Source organism: Kogia breviceps, chromosome 16 (assembly GCF_026419965.1).
Source record: "Kogia breviceps isolate mKogBre1 chromosome 16, mKogBre1 haplotype 1, whole genome shotgun sequence".
Taxonomy (NCBI): domain Eukaryota; kingdom Metazoa; phylum Chordata; class Mammalia; order Artiodactyla; family Physeteridae; genus Kogia; species Kogia breviceps.
Window position 1 is genome coordinate 44,970,531 of NC_081325.1, and position 19,510 is coordinate 44,990,040.

At 34.3% G+C, this 19,510-nt stretch overlaps 1 protein-coding gene across 1 annotated transcript in view; it reads right to left on the reverse strand.

The window, feature by feature from the left end:
• KLHL1 (kelch like family member 1) overlaps positions 1-19,510 on the reverse strand; it is a 368,376-nt gene that overhangs the window by 95,930 nt on the left and 252,936 nt on the right. Inside the window, exon 6 of the mRNA XM_059041531.2 lies at positions 1,555-1,741. Coding sequence (XP_058897514.1) covers positions 1,555-1,741 — 187 coding nt within the window. The remainder of the gene's footprint in view (positions 1-1,554; positions 1,742-19,510) is intronic.

A 19,510-nucleotide genomic window follows, 5' to 3' on the forward strand; every position in this document is an offset into this window, starting at 1 on the left:
TTTGACCTTAAAATTTGATAAACATGTATAAAATCATTGTCCTTTTATTGATATTTACTTTTACAGGTAAAATGAACTTATTAAAATGTTACAATAAAGTTTGCATGCTTCTGCTCCAAGAGATGGCAAATTATATCATGTGCTGCATGTTATTTAGTATTTATTACTCTCATAAGGACAGCATGGATACAGGTTAATAGATTTGTTTTCTAAGCTTGAAAAACATTTTTGGGGACATTGAATATAATTTCTGGCTATTTTTGAGAGAGATTTGTATCTAAGATATTTTGTTTCACCACTTTATAAAAGAGGGTGTTAAAGCACTGTATCTTTTGGGGGGGACATTTTTGACATGGTCTCTTAAATAATAACACTAAAGAAGGAGCTAGAAGTAGAGAGAGATAGGGAAGGAGGGAGATTGATACCATTTCCTTAGTTCTTAAAGTGTCAAGTCATTTACCCTTTTTAAATAATAGTTAAGCTCTTGAATATATATGTTAATATTCTAATGCTCATTTAATGTGATAATCACTAGGAATCAATAGCCCAGCAAATAGGAGTAAAACTTCAAAAAATTAAACTAGTGAAAATCATTTTATAGCCACAGATATCTTCTTGGCAAATAAAAAATGGGAAATGTGTGTTGCTCTCTATTGATTACCTGAATTGTTTCCCTTTACCTCCTATTTTGGGACCTCACTTCACAGTAGTTGAGGTAAGTTCTGTTGCTTCCTCCTGATTCTTTAACACCAGAGTTCCTTTAATAGAGCTTGAATATGTGGTCACACTCTATGATTGTCAAATGTACTTTTTACGTGTATATTAAATGTATTATGGATAATTATGTCACCTGTTAGACACAAACATAGGACACTTACATTATTTGTCTTTTGTACTTGTTCAGGAAAATTAAGACATATAAAAAAGGTTGAAGAGAACAAACATTCATGGAGATTTTCCCACTAACTATAGAAAAGTAAGAATAAAACCTTCGAATGTATGTATCTGGTTTTAAACAAATCATTCACTTCCTTGCAAGAGCAAAATTCTTAAAAAAAAATTTAAATTTGTAAATGATACCTGCCATAGTCAGTACACCCATTTATAATTGTCTAGTTCTTTGTCTGACTTCTGTATGAGATTCTAAACTCCTCAAAAGCAGAGACTCACTTCTTCATAATATTACTCTCAGCAAGTATGTGGCTGGCAGATTACATATCCTTTATTTAGAATACAAATACCTTTTTCAATATATCCAACAAATTATTTGGCCCGTGTTTTCTAAGTACTTTTAATATTTTTTTCATTTCATATGAAGTCTTGTACATAATGCATGAGATAAAAGATTTAAAGATGAGTAAGAAGCAGAAGTAGCAACCTACAGATTGAAAAAATGGAAAACTGAGAGGCGTCTTAAGTTTTCCCTAAATCTTAAATCTTAATGAATAAAGCTGTGATTCTGTGAAGTTTGTTGGTATTACACAGATTACAACAGTAAAATCATGTCATGGTGTGATACAGTGTGTGTATTACTAAAGATCTAGAACTAAATACCTTTGTTGTTATCCATTCCTCCCACTGCATACAGAGTTCCAACTGTAGATTTTCTAGGTTTAGTTCTTGGACTTTGCATTAAAGTTCTTCTTTCTGGCAATAGATGGTATTTCATTGCTTCCAGAATCAGCTTTTGACATTCCAGATCATTCTTAAATAATGTATGGTTTTCTAGGTCAGCCAATATCTGTGAATAATGCACAATCACTGTTAATAATGATTTTTATAGAGATGAGCATAAGGCATCAAATGAAAAGTAGAAGATTACTACCTATGATATTACCTCTATACTGAGAGGGATGTGAAATATAATAAAAATTAATTACACTCACAAATAAATATGAGTAAAATGCATGGCTTCCAAGAGAAACAGAATGGATATTATTTTTGATTCCATATTATTTATTATCATTTTCCACACAGAGTATAAAGGTACTTCTAAAGATCACTTTTCCAATTCCCTTTCTTTTTTAAGAAAGCTGGTCACAAGTCAAATATAGTTGCCTATTTGACCATAAACATGTCTGGTGAAGTAAATTAAAAAAATAAACTTCAACAAATTAAGTCCTAACAAGCCTATCATAAATATTCACATATTTACTTTAAGATGTTCCAAGTATAGTTTAAATCCCTTTCAAACTAAAAAAAACTCAATAAAAAAATTTATGCTCGTAACATCTTTTTAATTATGCAAGCAGTTGAAAAGCTGTACATCAGGCAAAGTAATAGCTTCCAGCAGTGAAACTAAAAAAAAAAATTACCAAAAATCCAGCACCTGAGGGAATAATAGAGTGAGACCAGAGTTTTAAGTTCTATTATGTCTCTCTTTTACTACAGAAGGTTATCATCTCTACAAATTATTTTCTGTACAATTCTTTGAATGTAACCAAAGTATCTTTAATTTTCCTTTCTCTGTCCCTCTTTAGATTTTTTTTTTTCTTGACTCTTCCAGTATCACATTCTCTTTTTTTGTTCATGAATCCTGTTCTACTTCAAATGAGTTAAATCTGTCATATGGATTTAGAAAATTAATAAGTAGAAAATTTAACATTGACTCACTGACCTTTCCTTCTACATTGATAAGACACTGTACCACATTGGTACACAAATTTATTGAGTGAAGAAATTGGCAGCATATAATTGATTTTAACACTATAATTTGAATCTTAATTAAATAAAGTTATTTAACCATTGTAATACAAAAATTACTCATGGAGGTGTCAGAAAGAATATAAAAACACATAGATACTCATATATATAAGAGGTGGGAAAGATAACAGAATGGCTCTGAGGCTGAATAAGGAGTGTAATGTATTAGAATTACCAGATGCTTTGGAATATAGAAGGGAAGATGTTTAATTAAAGTCTTGCTTATGCTTCTCTTCTTATATATTACAACTTTAGTTGCTTTCCTACCCATTTCTTTCTTTTTTAAGGGACTACTATTTTACTTGTAAGATATTAATGAATAGAAATCTTAATGAAATAGAGTTGGGAGCTCAGAGGGGGAGCTCTCATACTCTGAGACAATAGTAGAGCCCAAGAAAAAGAAGAAAGCCTCTTCTTCTTTCCCGGTAAGGACTCAACCCATGAAAAGCCAGGAACAAACTCATTTGTTTGCTTAAGGGAACTATTATAGTTGTTAAAATTCAATAAGGTGATATATACATTGATGATAAAGCTGAAGCTAAAAACATTGCATCATCTATTTGAATAGCTAAATATTTATATACTTCTAAACACTCATACAATGTAGATAAGGACTATTTAAAATTTTTATGGATAATATACAATTATAAAGAAATGTAAGGAATCCTATAAAAATAAAGTATCAGAGGAGAGTCAACTCTGAGTGCCTAGGTTTAAAATATTTTCAAGTAATAATTTCTAAAAGGAAATGAATTTCTCAATGTTGATACATGTATGCATAAAAATATATTACATTTTATTTATGTTAAAGTATGTACTAGAACTTGAAAAAGAATATATACATATATATTTATAACTGAATCACTTTGCTGTATACCTGAAACTAACAGAACATTGCTAATCAGTTATACTCCAATTTAAAATAAAAATTTAAAAAAGATGCAAATTCAAAAAAAGAAGAAAAAAAAAAAGAACTCCTTAGAGCTAGAACTTAGATCTCAGACTCCCTAGACCTCACTGCATGTGTGGCTGTCCACTTGGTCTTGAGTAAGGCTTGTCTTAAGTTTCAAAATCTCCATTTATGTGCAAACACCTCCTCTCCAGGCCTCTTCAATGCCCACCTGGGCCTCACATGTCTGCTCGTATTGTAAATGGTTAAGAAACAGAGAAGAAGCCAACAGATAACAAACTTTTACGTAGAGGGGTCAGCAGAAGGATCAGCCATTAGAAAGACAGTGAAGTTGGTTTTGAATGAGTTTAAAGCATCTCTGCTTCATTCTCTCTCCAACTATCCAAACCATACTTCCTTGGGCTCATAAGTAAGGTGAGCTGGCACTCCTCCCCTGGGCCCCCTTCATCCCATCAGGAAGCTGCCAAGTTTGCTCTGGAATGAACCACACCCACTGACTTCTCCCTGTTTAGTATCTCTGTTCCTCCATCCCCAAATGTCAACTGTCTAATCTGATTAACAGTTTCTAAATGTGAGAACGCCTTACTCAGGAAACACATGGTTTATTTAACTCGAGCCTTCTGAAGACAGTGCCCCTGTTTTTCTTGTTTCTCCCAATAAAAATCAGCTCATAGCAAGCCAAAAAAGAAAAAAAAAAAAGATATACAATATAAAATTAAAACTTGTACTTTATTTCTGTAAAATGATGAAGATATTCTGTACTTAAATGATATTTTCCATTTTACTAACAAATCATTTTGTAAAATTTCTTAACTTTCGTGTACCCAATCATTTGAAAAATTTCTTTATTTAGAAAAAAATTGAATTCTTCATAATCTCTGTACTTATTACTGTGTGTTTTCAAACTATTACTTGTAACTATTTCTCACTTATGAGTACTCTATGACTAGTGTCTGTATTTCATCTCCCCGACACTTTTTTAGGATTATTCCATCTCAAATTCAGGCACAAATTCAGAATACAAGATGGTTAAGTTGTCCTTTAAATTTGGACTATCTTTAGATTTTCTGCAATGATCCAAGATTAACACAAATTTTGATCCTCACTATACAATGGAAATTAGTTTTGTTTCTTACATTCTTAAATTTTTGAAGAAACTTAAACTACTGTAACAGTTCCTCTGCTTGTTCCACTTAGAAAAAATATCAATATGTTTCCATAATTGTATACTACTTTGAAACATACTCATGTTTATGTACAAGAATTTGTACAGTAATTGTCTATAAATCAGATTTTATTCTTAGGATATTATATACCAATACCCTTCTCAGTCAAAGATAATCATAGTACAACTTAGTTTTCAAGAAAAATGCTCTTGGAAGTTTGTCAATATCTTCACTTTTAGATATGTTCTTATGCTTGGGATAAAAATTGACTATGTCCCTATGAGTTAATTGTGCATTAAACCTCAAGAAAAGATCTCACTATGGGCAAAATAATGTTTCAGAATATTTTGTCATGTAGAAAATATGTCAGAAATAAGAATATCCTTAGACTTAATATGAAGGACAGCATAGGGAGTATTAACGATTAACACTGTGTATAATTCTAGGAAGTTGATCTATCCGAGGATCCATGTCAGCTAGGCAGTCACTTTGCAAATATGTTCTATCTCTCTATAACATTGGTAGTTTATCTTTGTGAGTAAATAATGACCATCAAGTTGTAGGGTAAACCTATAGTGGCAGAAGAGAACTGGGTCAATAAACATATATGCAAATCTTGTGTATGATATTCAGAAATGACTAACATACAAAACTAGAATAATTTATCCCTTAATAGCTAGAATACTCAATAGTAACTTTGTTAGTTCCAGTTGCCAGAAATGTTATAAATTTTTAATTAGAATAAAGATGTTCTTTGAACTTGTTTATAGTAAACATTATTACTTTAATTTTGTACATTCTTCTTAAAGTTTACTGGCTTTATCACTAACTTCACTTTAATTAGGAAAAAATAAAAAGAAATACAATTATTTAAACAATATTTCTTTCAAAAGACCATTACATTTGTTATTAAAATACAAATAATTTGATTGTTAATGGTTTGAGGAGTTGAACTACATATTAGCAGCATAAAAATATTTAATGTGGAGGACCTTCAAGATGGCAGAGCAGTAAGATGTGGAGATCAAATTCCTCACCACAAATATATTAAAAATGCATCTATATGTGGAACAACTCCTACAGAACTCCTACTAAATGCTGGCAGAAGACCTCAGACTTCCCAAAAGGCAAGACACTCCTCATGTACCTGGGTAGGGCAAAAGAAAAAAAGAAAAAAAACAGAGACAAAAGAATAGGGACAGAACCTGCATCTCTGAGAGGGAGCTGTGAAGGAGGAAAAGTTTCCACACACCAGGAAGCCCCTTCACTGGTGGAGATGGTGGGATGGGTGGGGGTTGGTGCTTCAGACTGATGGAGGAGAGTGCAGCAACAGGGGTGCGGAGGACAAAGTGGAGAGATTCCCACACAGAGGATCAGTGCCAACTCACCATCCTGAGAGGTTTGTCTGCTCACCTGCAGGGGTGGGTGGGGGCTGGGAGCTAAGGCTCAGGATTTGGGGGTCAGATCTGAGGGAGAGGACTAGGGTTGGCTGCATGAAGACAGCCTAAAGGGGGTTAGTGGGCCACAGCTAGCCAGGAAGGAGTCTGGGAAAAAGTCTGGAACTGCCTAAGAGGCAAGAGACCATTGTTTCAGGGTGCACGAGGAGAGGAGATTCAGAGCACTGCCTAAATGAGCTCCAGAGATGGGCGCAAGCCACGGCTATCAGCATGGACACCAGAGACAGACATGAAACACTAAGGCTGCTGCTGCAGCCACCAAGAAGCCTGTGTGCAAGTACAGGTCACAATCCACACCTCCCCACCCAGGAGCCTGCGCAGCCCGCCACTGCCAGGGTCCTGTGATGCATGGACAACATCCCCAGGAGGACACATGGCACACCTTAGGCTGGTGCAACATCAAGCCGACCTCTGCTGCACAGGCTCACCCCACATTCCATACCACTCCCACACCCCAGCTTGAGTGAGCCAGAACCCCCTAATCAGCTGCTCCTTTAACCCCCCTCCTGTCTGGGTAAAGAACAGAGGCCAGAGAGCAACCCACATGCAAAGCAGCCAAATGCAAAGCTGAAATCCAGGAGCTGTGCAAACAAAGAAGAGAAAGGGAACTCTCTCCCAGCAGCCTCAGGAGCAGTGGATTAAATCTCCACAATCAACCTGATGTAGCCTAAATCTGTGGAATACCTGAATAGACAATGAATCATCCTAAAATTGAGGTGGTGGACTTTGGAAGCAACTGTAGACTTGGGATTTGCTTTAAACATCTAATTTGTTTCTGGTTTTACGTTTATCTTAGTTTAGTATTTAGAGCTTATTATCATTGGTAGATTTGTATATTGATTTGGTTGCTCTCCTCTTCTTTTATACATATATATATATGTTTTGCTTTTTCTCTTTTCATGAGTGTGTATGTGTATGCCTTTGTTTGGATTTGTCTGTATAGGCTTGCTTTTATCATTTGTCCTAAGGTTCTGTCTGTCCTCTTTTTTTTTTGTTTGTTTAGTATAGTTTATAGCACTTGTTATCACTGGTGGATTGGTTTATTGGTTTGGTTGCTCCTTTCTTTTTTTAAATCTTTCTTACCGCTTTTTTTTTTTTTTTTTTCGGTATGTGGGCCTCTCACTGTTGTGGCCTCTCCCATTGCGGAGCACAGGCTGCAGACGCGCAGGCTCAGCGGCCATGGTTCACAGGCCCAGCTGCTCCGCGGCATGTGGGATCTTCCCGGACCAGGGCACGAACCCGTGTCTCCTGTATCGGCAGGCGGATTCTCAACCACTGCGCCACCAGGGAAGCCCTCTTACCGCTTTTTAATTTTTAATTTTAATCATCTATTTTTTATTTTAATAAATTTATTTTATTTTATATTTATTTATTTTGTTCTTTCTATTTTTCCCCCCCTTTTCTTCTGAGCTGTGTGGCTGACAGAGCCTTGGGGCTCCGGCTGGGTGTCAAGCCTGAACCCCTGAGGTGGGAGAGCCGAGTTCAGGACATTTGTCTACCATAAGCATACCAACCCCATGTAATATCAGTTGGCAAGAGCTCTCCCAGAGATCTCCATCTCATTGTTAACACCCAGCTCCACTCAACGACCAGCAAGATCCAGTGCTGGACACCCTATGCCAAACAGGAAGACAGGAACACAACCCCACCCATTAGCAGAGAGGTTGCCTAAAATCATAGTAAGGTCACAGACACCCCAAAATACCCAGCAGAGGTGGTCCTATGCACCAGAAAGACAAGATCTAGCCTCATCCTCCAGAACACAGGCACCAGCCCCCTATACCAGGAAGCTACACAAACCACTGAACCAACCTTACCTGCTGGGTGCAGGCAACAAAAACAATGGGAACTAGGAACCTGAAGCCTGTGAAAAGGAGACTGCACACCCAGTAATTTAAGCAAAATGAGAAGACAGAAAAATACACAGCAGATGAAGGAACAAGTTAAAAATCCACCAGACCAAAAAAATGAAGGGAAATAGGTAGTCTAAATGAAAAAGAATTCAGAGTAATGATAATAAAGATAATCCAAGATATTGGGAATAGAATGGACAAATACAATTTTAACAAGGACCTAGAAGAAATAAGAGCAAACAAACAATGATAAACAAGGCAATAAATGAAATTTAAAATTCTTTAGAAAGAATCAATAGCAGAATAATGGAAGCAGAAGAATGGATAAGAGACCTGGAAGATAAAATACTGGAAATAACTACTGCAGAGCAGAATAAAGAAAAAAAAAAAAAAAGAATGAAAAGAAATGAGGACAGTTTCAGAGACCTCTGGGACAACATAAAATGCATGAATATTAGAATTATAGGGATCACAGAAGAAGAAGAGAAAGAAAATATTTGAAGAGATTATAGTTGAAAACTTCCCTAATAAGGGAAAGGAAATAGTTAATCAAGTCCTGGAAGTGAAGAGAGTCCCATACAGGATAAATCCAAGGATAAACATGCCAAGACACATATTAATCAAAATGAAAATAAATAAGGAAACACAAGCTTAAAATGATACATTAAGCAAGGTGGACTTAACTGATATTTATAGGACATTCCATCCAAAAACAACAGAATACACATTCTTCTCTAGTGCTCATGGAACATTCTCCAGGAAACATCATATCTTGGGCCACAAATTAAACCTCGGTTAATTTAAGAAAATAGAAATTGTATCAAGTATCTTTTCTGACCACAATGCTATGAGACAAGATACCAGTAACAGGGAAAGTTCTGTAAAAAATACAAACACATGGAGGCTAAACAATATACTACTAAATAGCCAAGAGTTTGGTGAAGAAATCAAAGAGGAAATCAAAGAATACCTAGAAACAAATGACGGTGAAAACACGATGACCCCAAACCTATGGGATGCAGCAAAAAAACAATTCTAAGAGGGAAGTTTTTAGCAAAACAATCCTACTCCAAGAAATAAGAATAATCGCAAATAAACACCCTAACTGTATACCTAAAGCAGTTAGAGAAAGAAGAACAACACCCCCCCCCCAAAGTTAGTGGATGGAAAGAAATCATAAAGATCAGATAAAAAAGAAATGAAAAAGAAATGAAGGAAACAATAGCACAGATCAATAAAACTAAAAGTTGGATCTTTGAGAAGATAAACAAAATTGCTAAACCATTAGTCACACACATCAAGAAAAAAAGGGAGAAGACTCAAATCAATAGAATTAGAAATGAAAAAGGAGAAGTAAAAACTGACAATGCAGAAATACAAAGGATCATGAGAGATTACTACAAGCAACTATATGCCAATAAAATGGACAACATGGAATAATTGGACAAATTCTTAGAAAAACACCACCTTCCAAGGCTGAACCAGGAAGAAATAGAAAATATGAACAGACCAATCATAACTAATTAAATTGAGACTGTGATTAAAACTCCTCCGACAAACAAAACCCCAGGAACAGATGGCTTCACAGGAGAATTCTATCATTTAGAGAAGAGGTAACACCTATCTTTCTCAAACTATTCCAAAATATAGCAGAGGGAACACTTCCATATTCATTATACAAGGCTACCATCACCCTGATACCAACACCACACAAAGATGTCACACAAAAAGAAAGCTACCGGCCAATATCACAGATGAACATAGATGCAAATATCCTCAACAAAATACTAGCAAACAGAATCCAACAGCACATTAAAAGGCTCATACACCATGATCAAGTGGGGTTTATCCCAGGAATGCAAGGTACCTTCAATATGCTCAAATCAATCAATGTGATACTCTATATTAACAAATTGAAGGGTAAAAACCAGATAATAATCCCAATAGATGCAGAAAAATCTTTTGACAAAATTCAACACCGTTTATGAAAAAAACCCTCCAGAAAGTAGGCATAGAGAGAACTAACATCAACATAATAAAGGCCATATATGACAAACACACAGCCAACATCGTTCTCAGTGGTGAAAAACTGAAACCATTTCCACTAAGATCAGGAATAAGACAAGGCTGCCCATGGTCACCACTATTATTCAGCATAGTTTTGGATGTTTTAGCCACAACAACCAGAGGAGAAAAGGAAATAAAAGGAATCCAAATCAGAAAAGAAGAAATAAAACTGTCACAGTTTGCAGATGACATGATACTATATATAGAGAATCCTAATGATGCTACCAGAAAACTACTAGAGTTAATCAATTAATTTGGTAGAGCAGCAGGATACAAAATTAATGCACAGAAATCTCTGGCATTCTTATACACTAATGATGAAAAATCTGAAAGAGAAATTAAGGAAACACTCCCATTTACCATTGTAGCAAAAATAATAATATACCTAGGAATAAACCTACCTAAGGAGACAAAAGACCTGAATGCAGAAAACTATAAAACACTGATGAAAGAATTAAAGATGATACAAACAGAGAGAGAGATATACCATGTTCTTGGTTCGGAAGAATCAGCATTTTGAAAATGACTATACTACCCAAAACTATCTACAGATTCAATTCAATACCCATCAAACTACCAATGACATTTTTCACAGAACCAGAACAAAATATTTCACAATTTTTATGGAAACACAGAAGACCCTGAATAGCAAAAGCAGTCTTGAGAAAGATAAACAGAGCTGGAGGAATCAGGCTCCCTGGCTTCAGACTATACTGCAATGCTACAGTAATCAAGACAGTATGGTACTGGCACAAAAACAGAAATATAGATCAATGGAACAGGTTAGAAAGCCCAGAGATAAACCCATGCATGTATAGTCACCTTATCTTTGATAAAGGAGGGAAGGATATACAGTGGAGAAAAGACAGCCTCTTCAATAAGTGATGCTGGGAAAACTGCACAGCTACACATAAAAGAATGAAATTAGAACACTCCACTCTCTAAGACCATACACAAATATGAACTCAAAACAGATTAAAGACCTAAATGTAAGACCAGACTCTATAAATCTCTTAGAGGAAAACATAGGCAGAACACTCTATGAGATACATCAAAACAAGATCCTTTTTGACCCACCTCCTAGAGAAATGGAAATTAAAAAAAAAAAAAAAATGAAAAATGGGACATAATGAAACTTAAAAGCTTTTGCACAGAAAAGGAAACCATAAACAAGGTGAAAAGACAACCCTCAGAATGGGAGAAAATATTTGCAAATGAAGCAACTGACAAATGATTAATCTCCAAAATATACAAGCAGCTCATGCAGCTCAATATCAAAAAAAAACGAACAACCCAATCCAAAATTGGGCAGAAGACCTAAATAGACATTTTTCCCAAGAAGATTCACAGACTGCCAACAAACACATGAAAGGATGCTCAACATCACTAATCATTAGAGAAATGCAAATCAAAATTACAATGGGCTATCACTGCACACCGGAGAATGGCCATCATCAAAAATGTACAAACAATAAATGCTGGAGAGGGTGTGGAGAAAAGGGAACCCTCTTGCACCTTTGGTGGGAATGTAAATTGATACAGCCACTAGGGATAACAATATGGAGGTTCCTTAAAAAACTAAAAGTAGAACCACCATATGACCCAGCTATCCCACTACTGGGCATATACCCTGAGAAAACCATAATTCAAAGGGTCATGTACACAATGTTCATGGCAGCTCTATTTACAATAGGCAGGACAATGAAGCAACGTAAACGTCCATCGACAGGTGAATGGATTAAAAAGATGTGGCACATATATACAATAGAATATTATACTACCATAAAAAGAAATGAAATAGAGATATTTTTAATGAGGTGGATGTTCCTGGAGTCTGTCATACAGAGTGAAGTAAGTCAGAAGGAGAAAAATATATACCATATGCTAACACATATATATGGAATCTAGAAAAAAAAAAAATGGTTCTGAAGAACCTATGGGCAGAACAGGAATAAAGACGCAGATGTAGAGAATGGACTTGAGGACTCGGGGAGGGGGAAAGTTAAGCTGTGATGAAGTGAGAGAGTGGCATGAACATATATACACTACCAAATATGAAATAGATAGGTAGTGGGAAGCAGCCACATAGCACAGGGAAATCAACTCGGAGCTTTGTGACCACCTAGAGGGGTGGGATAGGGAGGGTGGGAGGGAGACGCAAGAGGGAGGGGATATGGAGATATATGTATACGTATAGTTGATTTACTTTGTTATACAGCAGAAACTAACACACCATTGTAAAGCAATTATACTCCAATAAAGATGTTTAAAAATATATTTATTGTGTTTTAATCCTGTGTGCTTACACCTAGACATTACTCAAACTTCATTTTCCAAGAATATTTATATGAATTTATTTCAAATTCTTGCTGTAAATTGGAAATTATGATTCTGAAAATATTGCTTCATTAAAATAAAATGTACTATTCAAGTATCTAGATATTACATTGGTTTTCCAACCTCCAAATAAGAAAACATTCAAATAATTGTCTCCTTTCTCTATAATTTACCTTAATGTGTCAAAAACAATACCCTCTTGGCTAGAATCTGTCATGATTCTCTGCAGCAACTTTCATGTATAAATAGTACCTTAAATTGTAACATTGTAACATTTCTCTTATCATAAGTAAATAAAATCAAATGTACAAATTTGTGCTGCACAACCTACTCTTATTATGTAGAAGGCATACAACTCTAATTTTGCAGTAAGAGTCAAAAATATCTACATTATATATAAAGTTAGTTGCTGAGAAGAAAAAAATAACTATATTCTAAGGTATTCCTTAAGTACGAGTAATATTGCCTGAATGAAGACATAATCTGAAAGGCATGGTAACTAACAGAATCTGTACAAAGCATTGCAAACACATCTTTCTGTACCTTTTATCTGGTTAAAGTGTCCATTGGAAAATGGAATGCAATATTGAATAAACAGTTAAAGAAAGATAAGTGTAAACTTATTATGGACCAAAGAATGTATTGAGTATTCTAAGACTATATCCTTGGGCAATCAAAGTTATGAAAACATTCTCACATTCATAAGAGAGTGACAAAATTTCATATACCTCATATTATTTCGTAATATTTGAAACTGTTTTTTTTTTTTTTTTTTATTGGCTGTTGTGCTAAAATAATCGACTCACAGAATTTGAATCTATAAAACAAAATTGTTTACTATTAGAAGTGACAGTCCTTAGAAAAGAAGTGACAGCTTCATACATAGTCTTTCAAGTTTTCTGCTTGAAAAAATAAATAAGATGAATATTATCCTATACTGTAAACACCAGGAAAAGTGATTTTCTACCTCAATGTCTTATAAATAGGGAGTACAAATAAAATATTTTCAGGTGTTTTTATTAAGCAGTTTCTAAGACTTTCTACAGGGAAACAATGACTTAGTAGTCACACTGAGGGTGACCTTGAAACTTGAGCCTGTTTAACAGTCAGTGGAGGTGCTGGTCAAAGGAGAGAGTTCAGTTATGACAGAACTTTGTGGCAACACAATAAATAAACTCATAGGTAGGGCTGTCCCACTTCTCAAGGGGAAAACATAAGTTGTCTCATGCCTAGGGAGGTTTTCTATATATTTCCACCTTTTCTGATAGATTTTCAAAGACTATAGAGAGGGAATTGGACAATTATGCTCAAAAGTTTGCCATGTAAGTTAGTTGGTTCACAGATTTTTTGTAGTCCTTCATCAGTTATTATTTCAGTATCTGCTTGCAACTGGAATGGCCTAAGCTTATGCAACAGAAAGTAGCTCAACCGTGGCCAGAACATCTGTCTGCAGCCTGAAAAATACTCGTCTATATGAGTAGACAGACCTGCATCTTACACCCAAAATCCCATTAACATCAGTTGAAAAGAATTTTGACAAAGAATAGAATCATTACATTTTAAGAGACTGAAATATCTTCTTGTTCTTTTTGCTGGCACACTGACGATTCTGCGTTAAGTGTGTGAGGATATTATTTTTATATTTAAATAAGTGAGAAAAGTAGACAAACAGAGCTTTTTATATTCTCTTTCAGCCCTATCATGTCAAAAGGGAAACACAAATTACTGACATGCGAAAGCTTACATCTGATACATCTGAATGATACAGCAGAAAGATTTCTTCTCAAGTTATTTGGAAGAAACCATGTATGAAGTGAGGAGCAGGTTCATTAATTTTATTCTGAATACAGAAATATTTGATTGCCTTGAGAAGAAAAATAATTGGCTAAGCTGACGGTACAAATAGAGAAGAATAATGACATAATCAAAACAAGTAGAGCTCATAATAGTAACTCAAATGACAGTTCTTATTACCGGTAAGTGAAATGGGTTTCATGCATTTATAATTTATGATTAACTTATATTTATTTAATATGGGTTTAGAGTTCTGTAGGTGGTTTGAAAGCTCAGAATTTCTAATACTGAAATAAGTGATCCTGTGCCCTGCATGAACATCACCTCCAACCTAACAAATTTTATTGCATCCTAAGTAGTCTCTGGACCTTGCTTGCATTCATTCATTCATTTAGCAAATATTTAGTTAACATCTATTTTGTACTGGATGCTATAATAGATCCTGGATACCTGCAATCTCTCTTACCACTAATCTATTCTACTTAAATCTACCATCCTTCCCACCTCTTAAAACACCTTCATTAATTTACTTTGTCTAGGCTATATTCAAAACCATGCATTATTTCTTTATTGTTTGCATGACATTATTCAACAGCCTCAGACTAGCACGCCATAAATTCTATAACTTCATTTTAGCTATTCAGTCACTTTCCCCAATACCTTAGTGCACATTACTCTGTATTTCATAATTTAGCTCTTCTGATCTCATTCCTCTCATCTGAATAGATTATGCCTTTAAAGAAAGTGATATTCATAATGACTTTCCCTCTGGGGCTTCAATTAAAATATGACCCAATCTTCAGAGTCTAGTTTAAGTCCTATTATCAATACTTCCAGGAGGACTTACCTATTGCTCAGGCCACAGTTGGCATAATTTGTTTTTATTGGTCATATCAGACTTTAATCAATTGTCATCTGTATAGTCACTTAAGTGATTCATAGTCATGCTAAGTCATAAACTTATGGGAAATCAGGGAGCATGCCTGGCACTTCTTCTCAAATACAATTAAGAGGGTCTCCTAAGAATTTTTTAATAACTAGTTAAGATTGATCATTTACTATGATTAGAATATCTATTAATTTATTTTAAATAATATATTCAGTTTTGAAATTTGAAAATATACAATGTATAGGCAGAAATATATTCAATATCACACCCCAACTTATATAAATTAATCATCTTCACAAATATTTATGGTGTTTCAAAATTATCTTTGCTTAACAACCAACCAAATATCTGTATTTCTGAATGATTTATCTCAGACCCAGCTGATGGTTTGCTTATTTTCAATCATGGTCAAGAGCAAAATTCCATTACACAAATAATTTGGGATATTGGACATTATGGTAAGGTGATTTTGACTCTTAAATAAGAAGCATTAAACTTGAATGTTCCATTGACAATTCAAATTCACAAATTTAAATCTGAACTTTCCCATTATCACTCTCCCTTCTGTATTGGCTTAAGCCTTTTACTTTTTGTTGGTTGTTTAGGGTATTTCTTTACCTGTACTTCTATTTTAAGATATTTCTGTTTAAGCTGATTCAAACTATTTTGGAAAATATGGTATCAATAAATAATTATTCCTCAAATTTGTCTTCCTTCCTGAAATACCTGATCCATTGAAAAATCTATTTAGCAAAGTTTATTATCTTTTCAGTCAACTCTACATCCAAAGCGTCAACTAATATTATTGATTATTATAATATTGCCTAAGACTCTTCCATTCCACTATTCCCTTTCCTTTCCAAAAGCCACTTGACAGTCTTATTAGCTCTTTTCTGAGTTTTTGAGAAAGATTCATAATTTGAATTCTTGTATGTGGTACAAGCAATCACATACAGAATTCATACTACTCCCACATACTGTCCTGAACATATACATTTAAAATTTACTGGCTTGCTATCTTGTTTTAATGTCTTGCATTACAATTGAAAGTATTTCCGAATGTAACTTTAAGCACCTAGTTCAGGCTCATTTCTCTTTGTACCTCCAGACCAATTTTCTACTTTGACAAAGCTATTCTATTTGCTATCCTCCGTGTGAACAATTTCTTTATTGTGTCTTTAATGTGATTTTAAATCTTTGTACTATCTGAGTCTTAGGTGAGAATAGTTGCTTTACCCTGTGTAAAAAGTATATGTCTTTTTGTATATAAATCAATATCCTTAGGACTTAAACTTGATCTCTAATTTCCTTAATTCATGATTTAGTACTGTATTGTTTACATTGTGTAGTCACCAGTAGAAAAAATATACTGCTTTTATCTTGCTTGTATGGTTTCATATGTATCTCATTCTTAAATATTAACTGTATTTATTTGAATTTTAAAGGTGAAATTAGTAGGAATATGTCTTTATAAAATTCTGTTATTTGCAATTTTATTTTGCAAGAGGATAATTGAAAATGAATGTGTTCAAATGTGTGCAGATTCATCATGGGAAGCCATTGTTTGTATTTATGCTTCTTTTAGATTTTCCACAAAAACATTCCTGACTGAGAAACACAGATCACAGTAATTGGTAAGCCATCTTTGCCATCTCAGTGAGGAATCAGACTCATATTGAGAAGAATGGAAATTGTACATTTGTACTTTTTGAGGACACCATGACACCTATGAAAGAGATTTGCATAATCTGTAGCACTGGATTAGCTGAAGGCATTCTTAACCTTTGAGCTGCATGTAGTAATAACTTTCAACATGTTATATATGTATTGGGCTATATCTGTGTTATAGCCTTCATGACGGAGAGATGCATAAACCCCAGCATTTACTTTCAGAGATATTATATCTGAGAACATTATCAAAGTGTTTAATAAATATTTTGATACACCAGTAATATTTATCTTTTCTTAGAATAAAATCATAAATGATATTTGTCTTGATGCTTCTTTTCTCTAAACTTCCCCTTCCTTTCTAAACAGGTCTAGCATGCTCCTATGTGCCTCGTCTCTATTATAAACCTTCCATGGTGTGGACAATATCCCAAGTAATAATTTACATGAATTTTGTGGATCATCTTTTCTTGCAAAACTCATGTATCTGTTAGTTACCAGGACTAAAAAGATCAATCTCCTAAAGAAAAAATAATCTTTAAATATTTAATTGTTACTAGTTGAATAGTTTTACTAATATAACATTAATTACATTTCAATACTAGCTATCATTTCCTGAATTTGGTGAACTGTATTATAGCCAAATGGGGTTCTCAAATCATAATACCAATTCAAACCATTCTGTGATAAGTAAAATGCTACCGAAAGAATAAAATTAATTGTGATATCCAGTGTTATCCTGTATTTCTGTAAGCTTTCTTATAAGAAATTTCTCTGAGTTAAGAGGTAACACAACACCCCAAGACTAACCAGGAATAAGAAGTGCAATGCACTAAGTATAAGGGTCATTCTCAAGTACACCTTCCTTGAGAGAGGTATATCTGCAAGAGGCCAGACACTATATCCAGAAGAGGTAATACCTTAAGCAACTGAAGAGACTGCATTCATTTATTATTTGGGAAACTGGCTCTCCCAATTTCAATAATTATGTGAACCTGGTTTTAAATTTTTGTTTAGCCCTATCTCAATTACCTTTAAATAAAAACCTTCTCTTTTCTCTCACACTAATTATAAGATATCAGTCAGTATTTTGCTTTCCTCATTTCACTAAGAGAAGACAGAGAGAGAATTGTAATCACCGCAGATTTGCAGATTTCCAGGTTTCTTTAGACTTACTCTGATCAAAGCCCAACATACGTCCTTTGATCATCATCAGTGAAATAAGTTCCTGTGAAAACATCAAGGTGGATGCATCTTGCAAGTCAGTCAATGAGGATTAAAATAATTCTCTCAAGTAAAGCTAATTCCACTGGGCATACACTCTGTAGAGTTTCTAAAGTTTGGGTATGAAATGAGTTGTTCAAACATCCTGACTGAATAAACTTCAGGGACAAGGGAAAATAGAAGCTTATTAATCTTAGTACTAAAGGCATTAAAATAATTGAAATGTGTCAAACCCAATGCCAGACATTTTAGGGTATGTAGAAAGTAATACATCAATTCCTAACTTAAATAATTTATAACAGAATTTGTATTAGAATGGAGTAACCTATAATATAATTTATAATAGAATGTATAATAGAATGGAGCATATGGTCATTACAGTATTTTCTAGTACTTACAGTTAAGCAGAAGTGTATTAAGCTGTGTTGAGAAGACTGATAGATTTTTATCCAACAATACAGTTTTCAGTTGGTTGACTTTTTCAAAACAGGAATCATTAAACTACTTACTCTTCTGTTCTTTACAGATAACTCTGTTGGACTTGCATAACAGTGACAAGTCATTGCAAGAAGTTATGTTAATCAATTTAATGTATAGATACGTACTGGAAGAGAGTTGTTTAAAGTGATATTCACCAGATTCAGAGAAATTCCACTTCCGAACATTTGTCCAAAGGAAGTTAAAGCACTAATTCGAACGAATATATATATATATATATATATATATATATATATATATATATATGTATATATTTAATTCAGCCTTACAAAAGAAGAAAACCCTGCTGTTTGTGACAACATGGACAGACCTTGAGAGCATTATGTTAAAAGAAATAAATCATACAGAGAAAAAAAGAGAAATACTGTATGATCTCACTTATATTTGGGATATTAAAAAACCCAGAAAGGAACACGTAGATGGATATAACACATCGGTGGTTGCCAGAGGCAAGTGGGGGAGGTGGGAGAAATGGATGAAGGTGGTCAAAAGCTACAAACTTCCAGTTATGACATAAGTAAGTCTTGGGGATGTAATGTACAGCATAGTGACTGTAGTTAATCCTGTATTGTATATTTGAAAGTTGAGAATCTATCAGGACCCAGACGACAGTGTGGGGAAGAGAAGCATCTCCATCATTGTAAACACATTTGAGTGTCCTCCTTCAAAAGACACCATCTAAGGGAGGAGGAAGATTGGGGTGAGACCCTTGAGAGAGAAGAGACAACCCTAATAAGGACTTTGACTCTGAATTTACTGAGTAGTCAGTCACCTGAAAGTCATGGTTGTGAACCATAAAATTTGTTTCTAACTTTCTATTTTTTCTAACTATTAAGTATAAATTATTCTGCTCTCAGGAGGAATAGAAGCTTAAAAACAAGAAGACATCAGTTATAAAAATTAAACAACTTCTTTATTTGTAGAAATATGAGTTAAAATGATTA